Source organism: Pyxicephalus adspersus, chromosome 4 (genome assembly GCF_032062135.1).
Source record: "Pyxicephalus adspersus chromosome 4, UCB_Pads_2.0, whole genome shotgun sequence".
Lineage (NCBI taxonomy): Eukaryota > Metazoa > Chordata > Amphibia > Anura > Pyxicephalidae > Pyxicephalus > Pyxicephalus adspersus.
In genome coordinates this window covers 113814471-113840371 of record NC_092861.1, presented here as the reverse complement: position 1 = coordinate 113840371, position 25901 = coordinate 113814471, and the positions used below count along the sequence as shown (strand labels likewise).

The 25901-nt window shown below is 38.4% G+C and overlaps 1 protein-coding gene across 1 annotated transcript in view; it reads left to right on the top strand.

Annotated features, from left to right (window-relative positions):
* The first annotated feature begins 19266 nt into the window (after positions 1-19266).
* The window catches only part of SMYD3 (SET and MYND domain containing 3), a 242808-nt gene continuing 236173 nt past the window's right edge, over positions 19267-25901 (top strand). The window contains exons 1-2 of the mRNA XM_072409328.1: positions 19267-19319; positions 22256-22392. Of these exons, the coding sequence (XP_072265429.1) occupies positions 22279-22392 (114 nt within the window). The 5' untranslated portion in view covers positions 19267-19319; positions 22256-22278. The remainder of the gene's footprint in view (positions 19320-22255; positions 22393-25901) is intronic.

The window sequence follows — 25901 nt, the reverse complement described above, 5'->3', positions numbered from 1 at the left end:
GAGAATGCCCTTGAAATGGGTGTTACAGCAAGACAATGACCCCAAACACACCAGTAAACAAGCATCTTGGTTCTAGACCAACAAGATTAACGTTATAGAGTGGCCAGCCAATCCTCGGACCTTAATCTAATATAAAACTTGTGGTGTGACATAAAAATGCTGCTTCTGAGGCAATACCAAAAAATGTAGAATTGTGGAATGTAGTTCAATTATCAGCCAGAATACCTGTTCACAGGTGCCAGAAGTTGGTTGACACCATGCAACACCTCCATGTGCAGCAGTCCCCAGAAACAGAGGTTATACGACTAAATTATATTCAGTGATTCAAAGTAAGGCAAAATATTGAAACCATTTCATACAGTGAATATTTGTAAAGAAGAATGCAGACACTGCTATGATTTGCACACCCTAATATTCCCTTTTCTTCACTTTCTGTAAAGGAATAACATTAATATGATATTTTTTTGTTCATGTTTTGATTTGGAATAAAATGTTCAGTGTTCACAATGTATTTGTGTGTATTAAAATATAAGCTTTTATAAGGATTTTGAGCTTTATTCACTTTTTTTATTCTGCTACTATTGTCAACACAAATTACTGTACATATATTCACATGGCTGGTAGTAGTTCATGCCACCCAATGGTGCTACAAAGGGTCTGGGTTCTGGAGCACAGAATCTAGAAAAAAGAATGAAAGTTCACCTTTAAGTAAAAGTTGAATGAAATGGATTAAATTTGACACCACTGAATATAAAATAAACTACAGGTAGTCCCCAGATTAAGAACATCCGATATACGGACGCCTCCTAGATACGAATGGGGCTTCCCTCCTCACTGTGTGTAGAACGAAGGCTTGGGGGGGTGTTTGGCATGACTTGCAGAAGAATTCTTTTGCTAAACACTCTTTAATGACCAAGTCAAACTCTGCAGTTGTTTCTTTTTGCATATCAAAGCACAGCTTTCTCCAGAAGTCAATTATTGTCTAGGCTCCATAAAGTTTTTTTTTTTTTGCTTTGTTTGCGATTAATTCACAGTGAGGATTTTTACAGTAACTGACACCACGCTGCCTAATAATATGATAATATGTTGAGACAAACATCTGTCCTAATTGCATTTATTAAAATAATGTACCTGTTTTGACTTACATACAAATTCAACTAAAGAACCTACAGTCCCTATCTCGTATGTAGCCCCGGGGGATACCTGTACTTGATTACATTTGGCAGCTTAAAAGGACCATTGCATATAAAGAAAGCAAGTACTTACATACCTGAAATTTAATACATATAAAAATGTAAGCTCTTCGGGGCAGGGTCCTCTCCCCCTCCTGTGTCACTGTCTGTATCTGTCTGTCATTTTCAACCCCTATTTAATGTACAGCGCTGCATAATGTGTTGGCGCTATATAAATCCTGTTTATTAATAATAATAATAATAATAATAATAATATAAAAATGCATGCTTATATCTACAACAATCTACCTGTGTATAATGATGATGGAGGAGATCTCCCAGTATGGCTTTGGGAGGATGGGTAACAGGGAAGAATCACACAGGGAAAAATCAAGAGCTCTGAAACAGACAGAAATGCACAGAAGCCTTGAGGTTACCAAATTATTGAGACAAATCACTCTTTTACATAAAGATGATGCCAAGGAAGAACCACTCCAACCACAGAAGTAAAGTAGGCAAATTTGCTTGATGTGAAGGAAAATTCCTCAGATAAAGCAATTCAAAACACTTTGGGTAGGTCATGGGATCTTTTGTAGCACTGCAATGACTTAATATATAATGTATACAGGTGCTATAGGAGTTAAAATATCACAAACATGCCAAAGGTAATTGTAAAGCCGGCTCTAAGCTGTCTGAATGATGTGCTTTCATAGTTTCTTGAAGCCTGACTGGGCCAGACAGGTGCTGTGACATGGTGCTGAACACTTTTGTATATTTCCCTTATCCTAGCAATAAACATAGGTACTTTTTAGATTACAGCATTCTCAACTCAAAAGTTAAAATTCTAATTTGTGTTTTTAGGACATCAAGATTTACCAACTTTTTAGTATTTGACATTTTTGCTCTTTCAATTTTTTCAGCAGTTGAGTTAGTTCCTATAATTCATATGTATGTGTTTGTAGAAAGCAGATGGCATTCTGTAGCAGCCTGGAATGAAATGGCAAACAGATTAAGGAGCTTAAGTGATCTTTTGGTAACCTTGAGCGGATTTATATGTGCATTAAAAGCATTGCAGTAGAATTTTAGAATTTACCAACTTTTCAGTCAACTCTATTTTAGTTATTTATTAACTCTCAAGAAGTTCCATAAGTGAGTTTCCCCATGTTAAAATTGTTCTCTTGAGGAACACCACACCACAACATTGTCCTGTTATTGGACCGCAGTCTGATATTGCATTTAAGGCTGACATAAACCACATGTTTATGATTAACGTCTAGTCCAGATCCATCTGCATTTCACTTCTTAGGTTTAGTATAATAAGAATGTAAATTCCAAATCTGTTCATACAATATTATAGTCTGATACACAATAGCACTAAGGTTGGAATATAGACACAATCATTTTGGCTGTGGCATACAAATTGGCTTGTGTTCAGCCAAACTTAAACTTAGAACAAAACCACAGAAAAAGATCTAAAGCCTTTCAATTGTATTATATGAGTAGGTCATGCAATTACTAGTTGACTAGGCAAGTTCTTAGTCCATTCAAGACAAAACATGTGGTTAAATGTATGGGTCTTCTTGACAGAACATGAGCACATTCCTCTAAATTATTGCATTAAACTGTTTCCACTGAAATTTAATGCTACAGCAGGCAAAGACATTTTTAACAATTGTGTGCTTCCGGTTTTGTGGAAACAATTTGGGGAAAATCCTTTTTTTCTGCATAACTTTTACCCTCTGCATTAAGCCAGGTTCATGAAAACTTGGTGACTTGTATTAAGGGGGCTAGGAAAAATAGTAAACTCAATGAAAGGTTATATATTTCCTTGCACTTGTATTTGTATTTCCTTTAATGTAAGCAGGGTACCTGATAACTAATGTTGATCTATAAGCTTTTTGCCGTCAATGTGTAGCAGGGTTGAAATGTCAGAAGAAATAGACCAAAGAGCCAATGGGTCTGATTTATTAAAGCTCTCCAAGACTGGAGAAGATACACTTTATTCAGTAAAGCTGGGTGAGCCAGCAAACCTGGAATGCACCTGGTCCAGAAAACATTTGCTAACAAATAGCAAATGACTTAGAAAATCCATTCCAGGTTTGCTGGATCAGATTTTTTTATCAGATTTTCAATGTTTTAAATGGAAATAAATTTTTTCTTTATCATACTGGTAATATGTGTTTGCATTAAATTTGATTAGGCTATTATTTCCTAATTCCTACAACTTTGGTTGGAAAAGATTGAACAATGACTTACATGAATGTACAATACATTATGGCAAATAAAAACTATTTTAATTATTCTGGATCTTTTGTGATACCGATACTGATCAGCAATATATATTTCTTTGAAAAAAGAACTATTTTGGATACCCAAGAAAATAGGAGACAGGACAATCGTTTGGCATGGGGAGCCAATATATAAAAATCTTTTTCTGTAGCTTTTATCTAATTTCTTCTAGAACCAGTGATGTCTGCAGCATATTGCGTACTGTTTGCAGTTTTGTCTCTGATGGGATTATGTATGCTTACATGCTCTGACTGAGCTGTTTAGGTCGTATCACATGTAAAAACCCTAATTTTGCCTTCAGTCTGGAAGACAACAAAATACCCTGCAAAGCCATCTAATTCACATTTCATCCATATTTTATCTATCCTTTAGATACTATGTGATTACGCTTATCAGAGACCTAGTTATTTAGCTTTACAAAACAGACAGCTTGTTTACCACTGTTATGTATTAAATTAATTGGCTTAAAGGTAAACAAATTATGATTCCAGATAGCAAATGTTCAAACATTCATTCTGTTAATTTATCTTTATGCTGTAATCATTAAAATGTATCTTAAGGCCTAAACTTTTTAGATTTTTCATTAATTGCTAGAATAGAGAATACAAAGTACAACCTACAAACATTTGCATGCTATTCTACTCATACTAATCAATTTGACATTTGTCACACACAAGAATGAGATAGAGAAAAGGAAAATTAGTAATAAAAAAAACTCTGGAAACAATGACAATTATGCCACTACAGAATGGGGAAGTGAATCCTGAGGACAAGCAATGTTTTATAAATATTGGTATAATAAATATAAAATAAATATCTAGCCTCCCTGCATTGTTACAAGGTATCTGTATTAGAGGTGGAAAATTAAGAGCTTTGAGAGAGGTCACCAGATATATGTACCCCCAAGTATGTGTTTGCTTCAGTTGCCCAACCAAAAGCACCTTTAGCCTTGATGTGAGAACAATCAGCAAAGGGAAGAGACACACTGAGGGCCTCTGACTTCTGCAGGTCAGTTTTTAAAGTCTGAAATGTTTTAATTTCAGACCCTAGGAGTATAGAGTTAAAACATAGATCATCTGCAAACACAGTGACCTGATACTATAAGTTGATATAACAACTCATATTATTATTATGGTTGGGTCTGATATAGTATGAAAAAGGTTCCAACGTCAAAAAAAAATTTGTAAACACGGGGGAACCCTGCCGAGTACTGTTAATAATGTACCCTAAAGAGTCCCAATAATTTGACTTAATCGATGGAAGGGAATATTGAGCCATAAAAAGGGACATCATATGGTGGACATCAAGAGGTCTCAGGCCACTCTGTAAATTGGCTTTTATTTAAAAATGTTACTGTTAGAAAACCTTTATTTAAATATATTCTCCAATAGCCAAATATGATATAACTTAATTTTGCCTGCACAAACCCAGGTATTGTCTTGTAATTGTCTTGTGTACCAGTTAATTTACACTGTATTGGGCCACTCAAGGACCCTTCAAAGGCCCTCTTTAATGTTCGGCCGACGATGTATACACATTATCAACCTTATTTGCTCTAGTTAACTTTTCCAAAAATGAACAAGTTTTGGCGAGGGCATGGAAGGCAGCGATATCCTTGGCTGCACAAGTAAAGCGTAAGATGACATGGTATTTACTGAATAAAAAATTGTCTGCTATTCTTAACAACTTAAAGCATAGTTTCAGAAATTTTGGGAGACCCAGGTTCAACACTTCCTGCCCTTGAATACAGAACAAGCTCTTCTGAATATTTCAGTGATCATGGGCATTCATCGGGCATGTCACACAGATTTTTTAAAATAATTATACCTATAGGCACACATAAAAAGTTGGTTATGGGGTTGAGGAACGATACATACATTGGGACCCCCCTTAAGACCCATAGAACTTTCTAGTTCCTTGAGTCAGTTCATCCATTATCCAATTCCTGGATTTTTTTTACGTATTTGGGCACATTCTATTGGCTTCTATTCTATGGCTAACTATATATTGGAAAAATACCAAGGTAAATGTGATTAATCTTAGTATGATTAGCCTTTTCTGAACATATTTCTAGGTGTTCTTCTTTAACAGCTGACAAAGTTTTTTGAAAAATAAATACATATTTTTCTGGAATTACACAATAATTATAATTCCAGCATAACAGTAAATAGCACTTATACAAACACTTCGTAAGCATCTTTTTATGCATAGTTTGTTTCTTTTTAATAATTTATGCAGATTTGCAAATTTAATTCAGTAGTTCAAAAAAATATTTTGTTTATTAATTTTTTTTGGCAAAAATGAAACATTTCTAAATGGTAATTCCTAACACTACATAGTATTTATTCTAGTATTAATTGGCTTTCCAAACCAAGATCAAACAGTCTCCTTGAATCATAAAGTATTTTGGTTTTAAAATTCAAAGCTTTTTTAATAGCTTTCAGACTTAGTGCCTAGGGAAAAGAAAGCAGTGTAACGCTTTGCATGGAAGTCTTTCTACATGGCTAACATAATGTAAGCAAAGCTTGCATGAAAGTATACCATTTTTTTCATTCAACATAAATTTTAATTCAATATTAAAGAAATTACATTAATTAGAAAAATAAATAGGCATTAAATCAGTTAAAAAAGTCAGAACATAATGTAAGTAGCTTCAACAGTCTATGGATTTATTTTAATATTCTGAGTTACACTTTAAATTCAAAATATGAAGCTTTCAAAAATTAACTGTTTTTAATTGGAGGTATAAATTCACATAATAATAAGTCAAAAACACTAAAAACAACTTTTTTTATTGTGAAGAGCATTGAATAAACATATAAATGCTGAGGAGGTCACTGGTCTAGTTTCTGTGCCTGGAACAGCAGCTCACCCCAGAGAGTCTAATTCCGCTACCTATATATTGAGATATATATCTCAAATAAACGCCATATAGCTGTTACTGCACAGCAGTATTTATAAATCAACATAAATCACTAATACAAGTACTCCTTCAAGGCATAACAAAAAATACAACAATGAGGTAAATAAATGGTGAGATACAATATACACTCATGGTAAATGTTACATCCGATGAAGAAAAAGAGAATCTAAAAACAGAAAGAAAAAATAAGAACAAAGAAATGGAAAGAGGAAATAAATGTCCTGTTATATTATATTACAACAGTACCTATTTATGCATGTAAAAGGGAAAGAGTTCTTGGGGATGGCAAAAAATAGTTTAGCCAGGGTTGCCATATGGCCAAAAACTTGTCATGGAAGTAATTAATAATGGCCGTAATCTTTTTGTTATTCATTGTACCATGCATGCGATTTTTGACTCCCATAAAATTCAATGTAGAGGCTTTCCATGCATGTGCAATGGTATGCTTAGTAACCATAAAAATATGAGAGATAAGGACAGAAGCTTTTCTGTCCACGTTAGGAATAGGGACATCCATGTCGTGGATCCTTAGGCAGATTTATTCCTAGTACAGTGTAGATCATATGATATACTCTTATCTATAGTCTGGACACTTTGGGACAAAGCCACCATATGTGACCCATAGTAACTTTCACGGAACAACCCCTACTAGAATTTGTTGACACAGAAGGAAATGTGTGTGCTATTCTAGTTGGAGTAAGATACCATCTTATGAGGACCTTATAAGAATTTTCCAGAGCAAGCACAATTCTAGAAGATTTAGGTATAGCGAAACATAAATTAGGACGTCTTCTTCAGAAAAGGTTATAGAAATTTCCCTTTCCCATGTCGATAGATAAGAAAACGGTTTGTTAAATTGTGCATTGACAATAGATACATATAAGAAGGAGATGGCCCCCACCGAGACCGGCTTATCTGCCCCAATGCTGGGGCAGACAAAAGTTTAAAGGGCGGTGACCACTAATAAATTTAGCTGTATACTTAAGTGCATCCCAAATCCATAACATATGCAGCAAAAATGTACTCACAATTTTTTGTGTAACCTTTGGAGGGCACCAAAATAAATTTGTCACAGAACCTGAGGAGATAAGGGATCATTCAATTAATGCCAATAGTGGGCAATCTGAAATGTATAGAAACTGTGAAGGGCCAATTGGGAGGATTTGTAATAGGAGTAAAGGTAAAGTAAAAGGAAAGATGACAAAGAGACCTTAATAAAGGTACATAGTTTGCTTTATACAGCGCACCATAATCCGCAACTGTCTGAACCCATAAGTAAGGCAGTTTCTGAACCCAAGTTTACAAAAAGTTAGTCCGGATTATGTCCACATCCGCAGGGTGACATTCAACGCCAATGATTTAGTGGAATTGACTTTAAGCCCCGAATGTGATGGTAATGTCACATGAGAAGTGGGTACATACAACAAAATATCGTCCGCAAATAGCGAGATTTTATGGGTATATTGTGAAGTTTTGAGTCCTGGTATTTCAAAATTTTGCTTAATAATTGCAGCAAGTGGTTCTAATGCCAGTACAAAAAGTAATGGGGACAGGGGACACCTGCCTGCCTAGTGCCTTGGGCAATGGGAAAAGAGCTGGATGTGTAACCACAGTAACGCACTGAGGCTGGAGGGTTAGAGTATATAGCATTTATCCATCAGATAAATGCGCCCCTAAATTCCATTTACTCAAGGCTAAATTTAAGTACTGCCAGTAGATCGAGTCAAAGGCCTTGTTCATATCAAGAGACAAGAACATGAACTTCTGACCGGACCTCCTGGCCAAATAATTGAACAAAAACGTACAACGAATGCTATCAGAAGCCTGACGTCCAGGTATAAGCCTACTTGATCCTTTTGGATCAAGGAAGGCAAAAACTCGTTCAACCACGTGCAAGTACTTTCGCTAGGAGTTTAAGGTCAATATTAAGCAGCAATATAGGTCTGTGATTCGACCAGTCAAGATAGTCCTTACCCGGTTTAGGGATCATGACCACTTGCGCTTGCAACATATTTGTGCTAGGAAGACCAGAATTCCTAAAACTTTTGAAGAGAGTAGCTAAATGAGGGGCAATGTAGTCCACAATTTTCCTATAGAAAAAATCCAAAAACCCATCCGGGTCACCCCTCTTGCCAACCTTAAGAGATCCAATCGCAGCTATTACTTCCATATCAGTAATGTCAGCACCTAGGCATTTAGCCTGATCCTTGTTTAGTGTTGGGAAATGTATGTTAGCTAAAAATGTGCGGATCCTTGAAGTGAGAGTCTCAGAGGGGGCAGTAAATAATTTAGCTAGTTGGTGACCAAATTCATAAATTATTTTAGGAGGGTTAGATGTATGGACATTACCCCTTGTTCTCAAAGTAAATGCAATCTTATGTTTAGGTGACTGCCGGAATTTGTTGGCTACCATTGTACCAATTTTTTGCTATTTGCGTAAAACTTTTTTTTGCGTCCATCTCAGATTACATTCATGTCTGCCAAATTCAAATCCCTCCTAGCCTGGAGATATAATTTCGTATTACGTTCCGTGGGGTGCCTTTTAAAACTATGAGAAAGTACCTTCAATTCTGCCTCAAACTTAGAGATAAATTAGAGATTGGAGACGTTCACGTTTACGTTTGGAAGTGTGTCTAATGAGAACACCCCCTATTACAGTTTTATAGGCATCCCAGAGAACCATAGAAGAGACGGTGCCTACATTGTTTTTAAGATATTCAGTGGTTTAGGCTATTAAATCGGCCATAATCGGAGATTATGATAATAACAGGGTCATTATTACACCAATTTTTTAGAAGAAGGAACGGGAAAAAATGAATTCCACACCAAAAGGACAGGATCATGATCCATCCAAGCTACCGTTAAAATACGCGAATCAGTTACTTGTGTTAATAGGGTCCGTGATATAAAAATATGGTCAATACAGGAATGTGAATTATGTGGATAGGAAAAGAATGTAAAACCTCTCACCAGAGGATGACGCTCTCTCCAAACATCAATTACATCTAAATTGTTCAGTAAAGAATGTAAATAAAGTATCTCCTGTTTGGAAACAGAACCATCCGGTTTAGATTTATCCAACTTTGGGTTCAACACCATATTGGAGTCACCACACAAAATAACAGTACCCTGCAGATGTTCATGTGTTCAGATGTACATTTTTTAACTGGGGCTTTAGCTTGATAAAATCGTGTGTAGGAAGCATTTAAGTATTTCAGCGCAGAGGAGGCATGCTATGTTAATCTTTTTAGATCTAAAATAAAATTAAATATAGTGGACGGCTTCTGAGGGGAATTCATTCCCTGTACATTCAAGGTTAGAACTTTCAATGCCATCCGAAACACTTAATAGATAAATAGGAATACCCATTCAAAAGACTGGTAACAGGACACAGTAGGAAAAAACATACAGCAGACAACAAGGAAAAAAGGGCATAATAAAATAAAATACTCAAAATAAAAAACAAGATCAATGAGACTATAGGAGTCCAGAACTTAGTCAACAAACATGAAAAACCATGGAAGGGGAAGCACTGTAGTGCATCATGGTTGACCCTTGGTTTCTAAAAAAGAAGGAACCAGTACAATAAAGGTCAACAAATATAAGGGGGAGCAGGTGTCACCTCGGGCAAAGGTAACCGTAAGGCACTGACCATACCACCGTAGGGATTGATATATTTGCAAAAATTACCAGCGAAAAGATACAGAAAACTTTCACTTATAACACAAGACTGTATACATAGCACAGCAAAAAAAAAAAAAAAAAAGAGAGGAGCATATATTTGAAATATCAACCCCTCAGTAAAGTAAGTTGAACTGAATCATGAAAATAATAAAAGTTCAACCATCTGCCATTTTCTGAAAAGATTGCGATTGAAGACGTCCCAAAGCCTTGAGAATGGGCCATTTCCTGAGAGCATTGTTTCTTCGTAGAAAGATCCTGAGAACCTGCATGCACAGATGGTACTTGTGACCTGCGTGATGCTTGAGAATCATTCGCCATAGTGTATCAGGATAAGTCCATAAGATATTTCTGCAAATCAGCTGCGGTAACCACCGAATATGGACGGTTGTGATATGTAAAGGATAATTTAAATGGGAAACTCCATCGATATAGCTCATTGTTATCTTGAAGGATCTTCAAATATGGTTTTAAAGCCTTCGTTTTTGGATAGTGAATTGCAACAAATCTGCAAATACTTGATAGGAAAAATCCTGGTAAGTAACAGAGTCCTGGGAACGCGACACTTGTAGAATCAGTTCCTTTGTGCGGTAATGATGGAACTTTATTATAACATCCTGGGAGGACCATCCGTGGGTTTGCGAGATAAGGCTCAATGAACCCTGTCCATTTCAAGACGATCTGGTGAAACATCAGGTACAAAAGCACTGAGCAAAGCTGTTATTACTCCAATAAGATCCACAATACTTTCAGGGATACCCCTAATTCCCAGGTTATCCCATCTAGCACGGTTCTCTGCATCGTCTTACTGATCCCTCAGTGTTTGCAATTCCAATTGTATGGTATCCAGATCTTTTTCATGTCCCTTCAATACTGTCCTCACATCATGAAGTCTATCCCCCAGGACAGCAATGCAGCCTTTCAACTCCTTCATTTCTTTTATTAATGCAGAGGAGAGCTTTTTATTTGCATGTGAAATCTTGTCCCTTATGATTTCTCTAACCTTGCCAAGCCAACTCTCACCTGGTTCAGGATCAGGAGGGGAGAGATCCGAGGGAAACTGGCAGTCAGATGGGAGTGAGTCGTCCAGAGGATCCCTGGCTGAGTCATCAGCACTGGAAGCCACCGGCGCCATTTTAGAATACAGGCCGCGGTGCAATCTCAGCCTCTGAGGGGGCCGTTCCACCAATTTCCACAGCAGGTCCGGAGATGGATAAGGTAAGTATGCCGCTGATAGCTAGCGTAAGCGCCACGAGAGGGAGGTCAGCATGCCCGAGTTGTGCTGAGCCAGATCAATACACTACCATCTTGGTCCACTGTGCACATCCTCCTCCCTGCAATTTTTCTAGTAGGGGAAAGAGATGCCGATCTCACGTATGCGCAGTCTCCCTTTTTTATTTTACCCCCCAATCTTGCACCTGCGCAGTGCTAAGAAGACCAAAGAAAAAGACTTTAGAAGAGAAAGATGAAGATGGCGGTGTCCTCGCTGGGACGAAGAGGAATCCCAGCATGACGTGGGACCGGATTGCGGGAAGGACCAGTGCTATTGAGGAACCTGCGGGATTAAAGGTAAGTGTAAATTTTTGGTTTTCAGTTTAGTTTCGGTTTAACAATGCTGCTCATGCAGGTGCAGGAGCATGTTAGACTGCTGCACTCTCTGTGAGAGAAGTGGTCTCAGTCAACTCAGGGCAGTTTTTTATAATTGTAAAGCACTAAATATTGGACTGGATGGACGTGTAGTGATCCAGCACCGCACATCTCGGGCACACTGACTGCCTTCTCGTGGGGTTTCCGTAAGCTACCGACGAGATACTCACCTCATTCTTCTCTAGATCCACTGCGGATTCTTTGGAGACTATGGGTCCGACAGGCAGATCTGGGAAACGACTATCCTGGGTGCCGAGAACACATCCCGGCCTGCATTCCAAGATAGTGCAGGAGGTTTCGAACGACTCGGCCAGGGATCCTTTATATGACTCCGTCTGATAGCAGCCTACGTCTCCGTCTGATAGCAGCCTGCATTATTTTCCATCTGATCTCTCTCCTCTCGATCCTGAACCAGGTGCAATGGTTTAGTAGAATGAGAGAAAACTTGAGAGATGAGAAATCATGAGAGATGAAATCTCCCTAGCAAATAAAAAGCTTTCAGACTTCCGGTTCCGGCGCCCCGCGAGCTACCGGCATGTTCTAGCGGCTCCCGCTCGCCTCAGGGCTTTNCTAATTTAAAACCGGCACTACACCCACTCACCCGCCTCCGCTTGTTCCTCCGGCGCTGGGAATCCGGATGGAACGATTCCTGGAGCGCTCCTCTGCTGCAGCTGTACATAATCAGATGGGGAAGAAAGACAGGCAGAAGGCTACCCCCTCAAGATGGCCACCGCTTCAGTAGCTACACATGTTCCCAGCACACCATCTTCGCAGGTACATTATGATGTTTCACCAGAAACGGCTCAGCCAAATCAGATTGCAGATGCAGTGGTAGCCATTCTTAAACCCACACTACAGGAGGCAATTGATACAGCAGTGCAAAAAGGTATTGCATCCTTAAGAAATGATTTGAGAGAACATTCCCAAAGAATAGATGCCGCCGAGCAACGCATTACATTAGTGGAGGATGATTTTACTTCCTCTAAGGTTACTACATCTATGCTGGAGGCCAAAGTGCAAGCTTTGCAGGATAAGTTAGATGACATGGAAATCAGGTCAAGACGCAATAACTTACGCATTATTGGTCTGCCGGAAAGTATTAAACCTGCGAGACTGATGGATCTTTGTTCCAATATAATACCTCAATTACTAAACCTTACAACTGCTTGTAAAGTGGAACGTGCGCACAGATTAGGCCCTATGCGCTCAGAAAGGGCCAAACCGCGCCCGGTGATAGTGGCCTATTCCCATTATACTGACAGAACCCGTATTCTCCAGGCATATCGCAGTCTCCGGGACTTGCATGTGGAAGGTGCACCCGTGTTGATATTTGCAGATTACTCAGCTGAAGTCTCACGCAAAAGGCGCAGTTTTCAGCAGGTGTGCTCTACTCTGTACCAACATAAAATGCGATTCACACTAGCCTATCCGGCAACCCTTCACTTCTCAGATGATCAAGGCCGCAAGTATTCTTTTACATCAGCGGATGAAGCTATACAAATTCTGCACGCTTTAGTATCAGACTCTGCATCGGCCCAGTCAGCTGGATCTGATGAATACCGCTCATCTCCACCACGCTCTGCGGCGAAATCTTCCATCCCAGTGTATTCTCCAAAACAACCTAGAAAATCGGGAGAGGATGCGATCCGAGTCTCAACTCCAGGCGGGGTCATAAGGAGCAATTTCGTTTTGTTTGTTTTTGTATTGCCATTTGCAATAGTAGTCCCTATTCTTGCATTTTATTGCAATACTGTCTTCTACATTGCCCGTTCTTTGAGGTGTGAGCCCAATCCTGATGACATGGTAATTTGTTTACGCATGTTTCTAATTTGGTCAACGTTTTCTTGCTCTGCGAGGAAAAAAGGAAAGTCACCCTTTCCATTTGTTCGTTTTTTGTTTTATGTTTCTTTACTGCTACCTCTATATTTTTTGATGTTTTTCTGTGTTTTTTGTCCCTGGAAACACTCTCTATTTTTGACCATATGCATGGTATGTCACAGATCCTACAAGATGCTCTATTGTTTAAGACCCACCTTCACCTATGAGCTTTTTTATACTTACCTGAACCGGCATCACCTGTTCATTGTTCCGCATGTAAGCTTTATGAGGCCTATGTTTTCTCTCCAGTTTGAAAGATATGCTTTGTCTATGTATAAGCCATATGTTAACAGTGTATGCATGTAATATCCTGGAATGTCAAGGGACTACGTTCCCCTAACAAGCGTATGTCTGTGCTGCGCCATTTAAAGAGACTTGGCCCAGATATTGTCTTGTTACAGGAAACCCATTTGGGGACTGATGATTTCAGTAGAATGAAGAAATTATGGGTTGGTGAGGTTTATGGCACCCCCTCCGTTGACTGAAAGGCCGGGACATTGATACTAACTCACAAATCTTTTCAGGGCAAGGTCAAAACAGTACAGAGTGACTCGGACGGTAGGATAATTAAAATTCTCATACAAGTACATGATCAGGAGCTCTCCATTTACAATGTATACGCTCCAAATTCTCCCCCGCCCGCTTTTTTCCAGGAATTAACTAAATGGTTGGCGCAAGACCCTACACCTTTTAAAATTGTGGGAGGGGATTTTAACTAAGTCATGGTGGTGGCACAAGATAGATGTTCTGGTCATATGGAGGGCGCTGAGAGACTTCTGTCCCGCTCCCATCTGTCAGACTTTGTTTCAGCCATGTCTCTGAATGACGCATGGAGACAATTTCATCCCTTAGAAAAACAATATACTTTTGTATCCCAAGCGCATATATCTCAAGCTCGCCTAGACTATTTGTTTTGTACTGATGATGTCTTGTATAAAGTGGAGTCCCCAGAAATCCATCCTATGGTTATTTCAGACCACTCCCCAATCTCCATTGTTATTCGTGACCACTACCCCAGGGGAGATTATGTGCTCTGGCGGTTCCCATCCTATCTGGCCAACGATCCAGAATTCCAGGGGGAAACGCGCGTGGCATGGCTTGAATATGTACAGCACAATGCCGCACATAGAGATAATCCCATCCTTTTCTGGGAAGCGGGCAAAGCTTATTTGAGAGGCAGGATAATATCTTTCATGGCAAAAAGGAAAAAAGCCACGTTATCTCATTTTTTACAGGCACAACAGGAACTTAGATCAGCCCAGGAGGCTCTGACAAAAAATCCTACCCAATCCACTAAGCAACAATGGTACACATCTAAACGTAAATTTGATTCCTGGCTTTTCCAGTATGAACAGTTGAAATTCAGGTACAAATCCTTAAATTATCATAAGTATGGCAACAAATCTGGGAAAATGCTTGCAAATCTGGTACGCACGGGTTATAAACCAACCTTTATCCCCAAAATAAATACAATGGAAGGAGACGTGGTTACCTCTCCTAAAGAGGTGAGCCATCATTTAGCTCGATTCTATCAACAACTTTTTTCCTCCCCGCCATTGGATTTGCGGGCTGGACAGACTTTTCTATCTAACGTTTCACTGCCCACATTATCAATAAGTGATATCGAGGTCCTAAATGCGCCCATTACTACTGAACAGATACTTGCTACCATAGCCTCCCTGAAGAATGGAAAGGCTCCAGGCCCGGATGGGTTTACCACCGAATTTTTTAAAATGCTCCGAGAGGATATTGCAGAGAACCTCAATGCACTCTACTCTAAACTATGGGAGCTTGGTATATATTTTCACTCTGGCCAGGAAGCCTATATCAAATTACTGTTAAAGAAAGATAAAAACCCGTGCGACCCGGATTCTTACCGTCCGATCTCTTTAATAAATATTGACGCAAAAATCCTGTCAAAGATCATGGCGGATAGGTTGGCCAGGTTGATGCCATCTTTGATCTCCCCCTCTCAGGTTGGCTTTATACAGGGTAGGGCGGCGGTAACTAACATTAGAAAAGTACTGGTAGCACTGGAGGTCGCTAAGAGATGACCTGATTTGGACCTAGCCATTGTTGCCATCGATGCCCATAAGGCCTTTGACACGGTTAACATACCATGGCTATTCATGGTTCTGAGACAGGTGGGAATCAGAGGTCCCTTTTTAAATTTACTTGAAGCTATGTACGCCTCTCCTACAGCACGTATTCATACCCCAGGATTTCTGTCGAACCCAATCGACCTTTACAGAGGGACCAGACAGGGGTGTCCATTATCCCCACTATTGTTTAATCTAGCATTAGAACCATTGGTACGATATTTGGACTCCGCCCCTTCGTTGCATGGAATCCTGGTTCATACTAGTGAACTGCGTACTGCCTTTTTTGCAGACGATATCCTGCTCTTCACCTCCAAACCCCGCTCTGATTGTAATATTATTCAAATAACATTCAGGCTTTTTGAGAGCTTTGCAGGTCTCAAGATAAATTTTGATAAAAGCGAAATTTTGTCCTTAACGCAGAGCGGGATTATGGCGGATGATTGGAGGACAACTGTGCCCTTTAAGGTGGCACCCCATTATATCACTTATCTAGGTTTACGCATAGGCCGTATGCCTTTGTCCCTTTATGCCCTAAATTACCCACCGCTATTTACAAAAATACAGAAGGAATTAAAGTTGTGGGAGCGTCTACCCTTGTCATTCTTGGGCCGCTGTCACCTAATTAAGATGATGTCATTTTCGAAGCTACTTTATCCCATGCAAACTCTGCCTTTGTTATTAACCCATGCTGATATTAATACTCTTAATAAGGCTTTTGTGACATTCTTATGGTCTGGGAGGCGCCCGAGAATCTCCCTGGCAAAGTTGTATCTACCTAAAACAGAAGGAGGAGTAGGCTTCCCGAATATTAGGGTCTACAATTTAGCTGCGTTGGCTAGGCATGTTATTGATTGGCTGAACAATACGACATATTACTCTAATCTGCAATTGGAGAATGCAATGTCTCATCCCTGGAACCCCTGTGCACTATTGCACTGTACCTTTTCTTCCCTACCTATTTTTTTACGGCACAACATTCTTATTAGAGATACCGTAGTCACTTGGAAAGTACTCAGGCAACGGTTTAAATTGCCTATACGCATATCACGGTATTTACCAATATGCGGTAACCCCATGTTCCCCCAGGCTCTGGAACAGGCAGCGTTCAGGATTTGGAAGCAGAAGGGGCTGTGGGATTTTGGGGGTCTCCTTAATTTAGAGAACGCAACAAAGCTCTCTCTGGCTCATATACGGGAGAAGTATAGTATTCCTAATTGGGCCCTCCACCCGCTGTACTATAGCCAAGCTATGTCTTTTCTACAAACCCTGGCCACTAACTTGGCCGAGACGTTTAGACTAAATAATTTTGACAAGCTTTTGAAACTATCTCCACCAAATATAACTAATATTTATGCTAACCTTCGACCTCTCTTTACCAAACCATTATCCTCCTCGAATGTGAGGTTGTGGCAGAGAGATTTTCGGGATCCCGATCTGGTAGATTGCATAATACAAGGTTATCAGACGGTGAGACAGAGTATGGTCAATGAAGTTTGGAGGGAATCTCAGTTTATGATACTCCACAGAGCGTATAAAGTTTTCCGACCCTCCACCTCAATTTCACAGGAACGGTCATGGCACTTCCAGTGCCCTAAATGTAGTTGTGTGAATGCCTCTCTGTCTCACCGGTTGTGGTTTTGCCCCGAGATTTCTCTGTTCTGGTCCCAAGTTCTCCAATTAGTGCACTCTGTAACAGGGAATACCATACCACTCAATCCTGTTTTATTGCTGTTTGGTTCCTGGGAAGGTGTGGAGGTGGATGTTATGCCCCACTCTATGCGTATTTGGACAAATATTTGCCTTTTAGCAGCCAGACGCACAATCATGCAAAATTGGATACAGGCACAGCCTCCTGGCATGGAACAAGTTGTCTCTGCTCTAAAATCCTTATTTCATACGGAAATGCTGGATGCGAACATACAAGGTAATGACGCTATTACCCGGTTCTGGACGAAATGGTACAAATTTTTGGTCTATGCTTTTCCTGCCTCGGACTGTACCTCTATACTGGAATTGTTTAAATATTCCACATGGTATCTAACAAATATTTCAGGATGATCAGGGGAGTATTTATTTACTTACCTATTCCATTATCCAAGTGACGATATCGAACAATATTGGACTGTTGAGAGTTTCCTATTGTTTGTTTGTTTGTTCTCCCGCTTTTATTTTTGATTCTTAATGCACAGTACTATTAATCTACCCCACCCCTTATACTTTGTATGTTATTTTGTATGTTTCTTTGTATTTTTCTTTATTGTGAAAAATGTTTAATAAACACAGTTCTCAAAAAAAAAAAAAAAAAGCTTTCAACCGCTTTAGTGAAGGAATTTAAAGAATTGGGAGGCCGTATTGCGGTTTTGAAAGACCGTTTAGATGACATGACAACGGTTTTGGAGGAGCATGAGAAGGATCTTGACACTGTACAATTAGAACTGCAAACTATGCAGGATCAGTTGGAAGATGCTAAAAACCGAGCCAGGAGGGATAACTTAAGAATCAGGGGTATCCCTGAGAGTATTGTGGATCTCCAAGGGCTTGTTACAGAATTGCTCAGTGACTTAATACCTGATGTTCCACCTGATCATCTTGAAATGGACAGGGACCATAGGGCCTTATCTCGCAAGCCTATAGATGGTTCTCCCAGGGATGTCATTATAAAGTTCCATTACCACCGTATGAAGGAATTGATTCTTTAGGCGTCTCATGCCAGGGACTCTCTTACTTACCTGGATTTTGCTTACCAAATTTTTGCAGAGCTATCACAGTCCACCATGCAGTCTTAAAACCATATCTGCGGATCCTTCAAGACAACAATGTGCGGTTATACTGTTGAATTTTGATTTGTTGGAGAGCGAATATTGTATGATACATCTTACGTTGGCTTGTTTATTTGTATGAATGAAATGAAAACTAATAAAGAAATTGAAAAAAATTACAGACCCATATCATTGCCTAATATAGATCTTAAAATTTTGGCGAAAGTGTTTGCTTTTAGGTTGAATACATTTTTCCTCTCCTTGATGCGTGGAAAAAATTCCTTTTTGTGGAAGTAAACTTAACCATGTGTACTTTTTCATACTCTTTTAAGCCCTTTGTTGTTTTCTTTTGTTGGAGCATTTGTATTGGTGATTTATAATGGATAACATATATTGCTGTGCAGTAACAGCTAACTGATTTTTCTTTTGTTGTGTAAAGTGAGAATGACTGTTTTTATTTCTCTTTTGAAAAAATCTTTTTATACCGTGCTTCTTGATGTTTGTATTTGGTAATGTGATCCTAATAAAACTGTTTTGTACAAGAAAACCCCCACTCAATGGGACTGATTTATTTAAGCTTTCCAAGACTGGAGAATAAATACTATTTTGTGAGAACCTGGGTGACCTAGCAAACCGGTGGCAAATTTTGCAGGAGATTTAGGTAATTACTTCTTTGGCAGTTAACAGATTTTATGGCTACTTTTAACAAGAAATGAGATAGAATACTTGTGTACATGGTGTTATCTAAAGGCAAATAATGAAATAGTCTTGTCATTTTATTTCTCATTCTTTCTTTCATTTTTTTTGCAGCATGAACAACCAGATTGTGGTTTTGAAGATCTGTACACCATACATGACCTACAATCACGTGAGTTGTTTTAAATGTATTATTATTTAATTATTTATTTATTGCTCTCAATCACTAACCATGCCTAGGAATTACTGTAGATGGTTGCTGTTTTTTCTACAAGTTTTTGAGCATACAATAGAAGTTCACATGAGTGTGTAATAAAGTTTATGAATTAATGTGTGTACATTGCATTGTATAATTGCTTTTACTAACAGCCATGGTGACAGTATGTGTGTAGACATGGAAAAGCATGTTCTTTTTAGGCTTCTGATCCCCTTCTCATCTGCATTTGACCTCTATTTAAATTATTTAGCATTCCCATTTACTTTTATACAGAGAAAAGCAGACACAAAAATCTTGGGTACACAGACCCTAAACTTGGGAGTTTATGCAGACATACCTCCTAGTGTGGGCATCCTAGGTCCATGTTGCCAACGAACATCTTTTGTTAGACTGCTGGTGGGTAGGCTAAAAATTCAAATACAAAAATGAAGCTGCATGATGGATGACAGATCAAATGGCCATAGGAATGACCTATGCTTAGTGATGCAAAAAATGGATATCGCTGGAAACACAGGGGTCACAGAAGTATAGTGGGTTGTTGGAACACAGGAGGCACAAGGGATACTGAAGCAAAAAAGACTACATTTTGGCACTAGTGTAGTGATGCAATAGTCAAATGCCAAGTAACGTGCTATGCCTTTAATGCACACATCATTAGGAAAATGGTTGTGGCATCAGTGCCCTGAGCAAACCAGAAAGAATTGGCAGCTGGCATTCATATGATGGACAAATTATGTATTGCGGGAACTGTAATTGTTACACAGGTGAGAAGCTGAATAAATACAGGACACAGACATTAAAATAAAATGTGTCCCTTGACTTAAATTTGTCCCTTGAAGTACAGGTAAATTGGTCATTAGGAAATGAAAACAGTATGGAAAAGTTGTAAATCTGCCAAGAAGAGTAGGCACCCAAAGTGAGTTACCATGCTAGAAGGACAGAGAAGAGATCACCAAGATAGCTATGACCACTATAAAGTAGTTGCAATGTACTTTAGCTAAGTTTGCAGAGACTATATATACAACTATTGCCTAGGTTAATATTAAACCCCCTGTTATATGAAACTCCCCAAAATGCCATCTTGCCTACAGTTTGCCAGAAGGCACCTGGGAGACTTTCAAGGTTGCTGGATGAAGGTTCTGTAGTCTGATGAGACTAAAACTGAGCTGTTATATATTTTATTTGCACTGAGCAGCACAGGAGAAATTCAGTATATTCCCAAGTGCAAGGATTGAAAATATTTTATCTTTTAGGCTAAAGCCATCCTGTGCTATTTCTGGTGTTAATCAACTCACTGTTTTTTTTCTATAGATATGTGTTCTTTATCAATTTTACCTGACAAGTTGATAAGGTTGGTTACAGATCAGAGGCATACAGAATTCAGTTTATATGGCCTCTGGCAGTGTGATTCTATCATTATCCACAGTTTTATATTGTGTTTTCCTACTGAGTAAATTCTTGGTGCAGATTTAAATATCTAGAACTTCTAATCTTCTAGATTAACATATACTGGGTTTTGATTATCCTAAGTAGTATATATATATCTCTTTAGGTCTATAGATTATTACTCCTTAGATTAATGAAAACACATAAACATATTAAGACACAGATCTGTTCATTTTGGCACCAATGTGGTCAACATCTTGGTGCAAATCCTTGAAATTTAGGGGTAAGCCTGATATCATGTCTGCTTCTTTATGGTCATCTACATACACTTACTCATGCTCAGTCATCGAGCACAGACACTTCACAAAAGACAGGCCACATACTAACATATGGCTCACAGACGACCAGAGCTTACAACATGCAGTCAGAAATCACTATTCCTGTCCTTAATCTGTATTTAATGAACAAAAAAGAGGCACCAAATCACTAACATACCACTGATGTCTTCATATAGAGAACCTGTCACCATGTCACCAAAGCATTAAAAAAACAAAAAACTAAATTGTGCCTTGTGTACACGTTATCCCATGTTCCATTAAACATTTTGGGCCTCATTTATCAAAGCTCTCCAAGACTGGAGATGATAGATTATTATGGAAGAACCTGTGTGTTTCAGCAAACCTGGAGTAGATTTTTTAAAATTGTTTCCCAAACATCTAGTGCATTTTTACACTTGACACTTTTCCTTAATATATTTCCCACAGTCATAATCTCTGCTTTTTTCCCACATATTCTGCCTTCCATCATACCATACACACTACCCATTGCATGTACTGGCTGTCATCATACCTTCTGTGCACGCTTTTGGTACATACCGCACAGTCTCCTACCCTGCAGATACAGCTCATTTTCATACTTTCCATACTCCGTCCTTGCTCACACTGTGTGCTATTGTACTCTTCACACTACTCCTCTGCACATACCGGGCCACTGCGATATCCTCCACACTTTTCCCTGCACATACTGCACATTGTCATACAATTCAATTCAGTGTCAGTCAATTGAATTATTTCAGTAAGTTGTAATGACCAAATTTAAAAAAATGTAATCTGCTTTGATATCAGGTTGAAATGGTAAAAAAATATATATTTCAGGCAGTATCAGTAATATCAAACCATTTAATAGTAAAACATGAATTATGGATGCAATGAATTGGTTTCTTGACATTGGGAAGTAAAGTATGTGTTGTCAAATCCTTTAGTCATTCAGCATCTGTTTTAACATCTGTTTTACTCTCTGAAACTCGTATCACAGGTAAATTATTTTCAGACACCTATGTGATGTGAAATATTTTATGTCTGTGTGACATAAACAGAACAAGTGATTTATTTTGTGTCCACATTTTTGTCTACTGTGTATATTGAAGATATATTAATTTCCTCCCACTCAATGGCCCACCTTTTAATACCTCCTACTTATTCTTCCCCACCCTTTTATACTTTCAGATTTCAAAGAACTTAACGAAGAAATGCAAGAAGGCCTGAGGCACCTTGCTGCTACATTAGAGCAGTACCTGAAAAAGGAAATCCAAGTCTCTTCCCAGCTGCCACCTGGTTTTCACATTCTTGAGTATTTCGGCAAAGTAAGTGCCAAGTTTCAGACTTCTAAATCAAGATGCAATGATTTAGTGATATTCAAACATCCAGACTATTAGTTTCTCACCAGCTAGACCCGAAGGAAAGGTGGGGTGTTTGTATGAATAAGCTATTTGCATTGAATGGTTTGGCAAATACTTGAAATGTTCTCATTATTTTAATTATAAATTAGTAATTTTTCCCTTATTTTATAGTCACTAGGTGTGTCGAAGATTAATAAAACAAAGAATGTGTTCTCTTAATTATTTGTCTTTGGGGAAAATATGAATTCCTTTACAGATAAATATGATTTGATTTATTAGTAATATTTTAAATTACGGTTACCTATGCTAGGTATGCTAAGTTTAGGGTGGCAGTGGGATTGCACTGCAGTTACCATTTCCTCATGTCGGTGAACTGCTGCCTTGGGGAAGATGCTACCTGCAGCAGCCCCATAGAGAATGAATGGGGTGGCAGTGATCATTACAGTACTACTCATTGCTGCCCAGTGGTAAATCTGCAGATGCTGGTTCTGAAAGTATCAGCGCTGTGGTCAAGTGACCAAGCTGGGAGTTGCATGGAATTGCTTGTTCCCAAAGAAGGTTTGAACCTAGCCTAAGGGTTTGCATAATTACATATTTTTTGTATAATTACATACAGAGAAATGTGGCTGATTTGCAAACAGCATGTTTGCTAAATTTGATTACTAATGCTGAACATCTGGATACAAACAGGCGATACCTGTCAATGGAAATAATCCTAAGAAGCAACCTGCATAGAAGCCAGATTTGTTCCTGAGAGTCACAAACTTTCATCTCCTGTGACTAAAATTTAGCTTCTGTACACAGCTCTTGTAATCCGCATCATGTTAAATACAAGGTGCAATTTATAGCTGTCAGGCTCAATCCTCTTTGTCACATTTAATGCTTAGCAGAGAATGCTAATTTTTTTTAAAGCCAAAGAACACAGTACTTCTGGAAAACATATATTGCCACAAATGTATTTTTTTTTTGCACAGCTTCTTATCAAATTTGCAGTCTGCAATGTTATAGATGTTGTGTTTTTATTCAGTCTCTAATGTAGACACTTGTTTACATATGGATTATACACCTTTACAGTTTGCAGCTTCAAAGTTCACTTGGGGTAAATCTTGTGGGAGGTTAGGTCATGGTTTTGATTTATTGCTGTACACGGTGGGTGTTTTTAACATTGACATTAAGCTTTACAAATAGACTAGTAATTTGCTGGCACAGTAGAACCTTTTTATTGATATATGCAGCAAAGTTGTTGGCACTTCTCTAAACAATTTCAGCAGTGAGTGAAATTCTGCCATTGTGTTGGGTTGAATTGTGGTTTGAATATCACATCAACAGATTATGCTTTAGCAGGTTTTTTCGCTAAAAAAAGCTTTCAGCTTTGTTTTCAAATTGCAGTTAAATGTTCTTTTTAAATCAAAGAAAATAAAGAAAATATTATATGTAAATAGTCCTACACAATACCAAAGATGCTAAGAAAGTTTCCAACAAGGGGAACCAAACAAAGACCAAAGACCTAGTTACTCCGGTATGTGCCTAGCTTATGGCTTTTTTATATCATTAGGAGAAAAAGAGAGCTAGAAAAAGGCTATTTTGAATGGCACTAGTTTACAAATTATATTTTAAATAAAATATTAGCTTTATTATTTTACCACATGTTTAAAATGAGTCATAAAATTTAAGTAAAAGTATAAGTATAAATATAGTAAAAGTATAGGTAAAATCACACTATAATTGGTATTGATGTGCTTATACAGATAGGTAACAAGAAAAGGTCTCCCTACCCGATGCGTTTCGCCCCAAAGGGGCTTCCTCATGTGACAAAAATCCTGAGTATCACAGTGTGTTCAGATCAATAAAATCAAAAAGCTTGTACTCTTGAAGATTTGCTGCTTGTCTTAGTGTGGATAATGAATGTATTTTAATATTTCCTATTAATGTCAGTCACTAAAGACTGTCCTATCAACAGATCAGAGCCTGATAGGATGTTTACAAGGAAATAAATGCAGATGGGTAGGATAAACACTAAGTGTATATCCAATTACCCAATTATTGGTGCATTAGATATATAGGTGAATAATCGTAGTAAGTCCAAATGTTAGGTTTAGGTCAGGTAGAAAGAAAAACACCTTAGATGGTATTAAAGTAGGTATAGAAAATACCACAGTACTAAAGTGGTGATGGTGATATTAGGAATATAAAAATCCTCAACGCAGCAAACCTACACAATAGATTGGGGCAAATTCAGCGAGATTGCTTCATAATAGAGAACATAAAATAAATTAAAAAGTTTTAGCTTTAGGCGAAACAATAGTGGTTGTGGAGAGTATATTTGTTTCTAAACCTGTGACATCGAAAAGCACTGTACTTCTTGATTTATGAAAGGTAAATGATGAACGTGTAAAGAAACAACATCATAAAGGGTTGTGATGTCACTTTTTTAATGTTTCACTATACCCCCTTACCTCCGAAAATTGTATCAACCCATTTAATGGATGAACGTTGGAAATAAACACACTAGCTTTTCACTTGTTACTAAGGTACACAACAGGTGTGCTACTACTAGCTGGCTAAACAGAGAATAAAAAAGTACTCTCGTTGAATGAATTCACTCTGCAGATTCTTTGTAAGTATTCCAGCTATTTTAAGGCTGAGCAAACTAATATCCTGGCTTAATGTAACAGTCCTATTCGCTGGCCCTCACTATCTTACTCAGCATTTTATTGTGTATTATAGGAAGTTTAACAAACACTTATGGCACTTATGATATTGTATTTAGAATACATTTAAGCTAGGTTCAGACCCGCCCCCGGTTTGAGCAGTTCCACACAGCTTCCATTAGTTGCCACTTTGCCAGCTGCTCTGTCACTTGCACCTCAATGCTGGTTCTCCCATTCATGCACTATGGGGTTGCCGCGGGTAGAAGCTACTTGTAATGTCTGCCTAAAGCAGCAGTTCACTGGCATGAGAAAGCAGTACCAACACATTGCTAATCTAAACCTTAATGAATATTTATGCATACTTGCTGTTTTGTACAATAAAATATTAAAGTAGAAAGGCATTGATAGACCCATCCTCTGCCCTCCTGTTTCTATTTTATACAATGTTGTGTTCCTTATATTCCACTCTGATGAAACCTTTTGTAGAACTATACTACAGTCTTAAAGTGTATCTAAACCCAAAACCTTATTTCCACTTTTAGGTTCTCCAATGTCTTGGCTAATTAGTTTTCTTTCTTATAGCTTTTTTCCATTATGATTCTGCCGCTAACACAATTCCAGTCCTACAATGACAACACTTATTCTCCTTTCTGTTTAAGGAGGGGTAAGATTATGGAACTTCACCTCTCTTCTACCATCTACAGTTAGGCCCATAAATATTTGGACAAAGACAACTTTTTTCTAATTTTGGTTCTGTACATTACCACAATAATTTTAAATGAAACAACTCAGATGCAGTTGAACTGCAGACTTTCAGCTTTA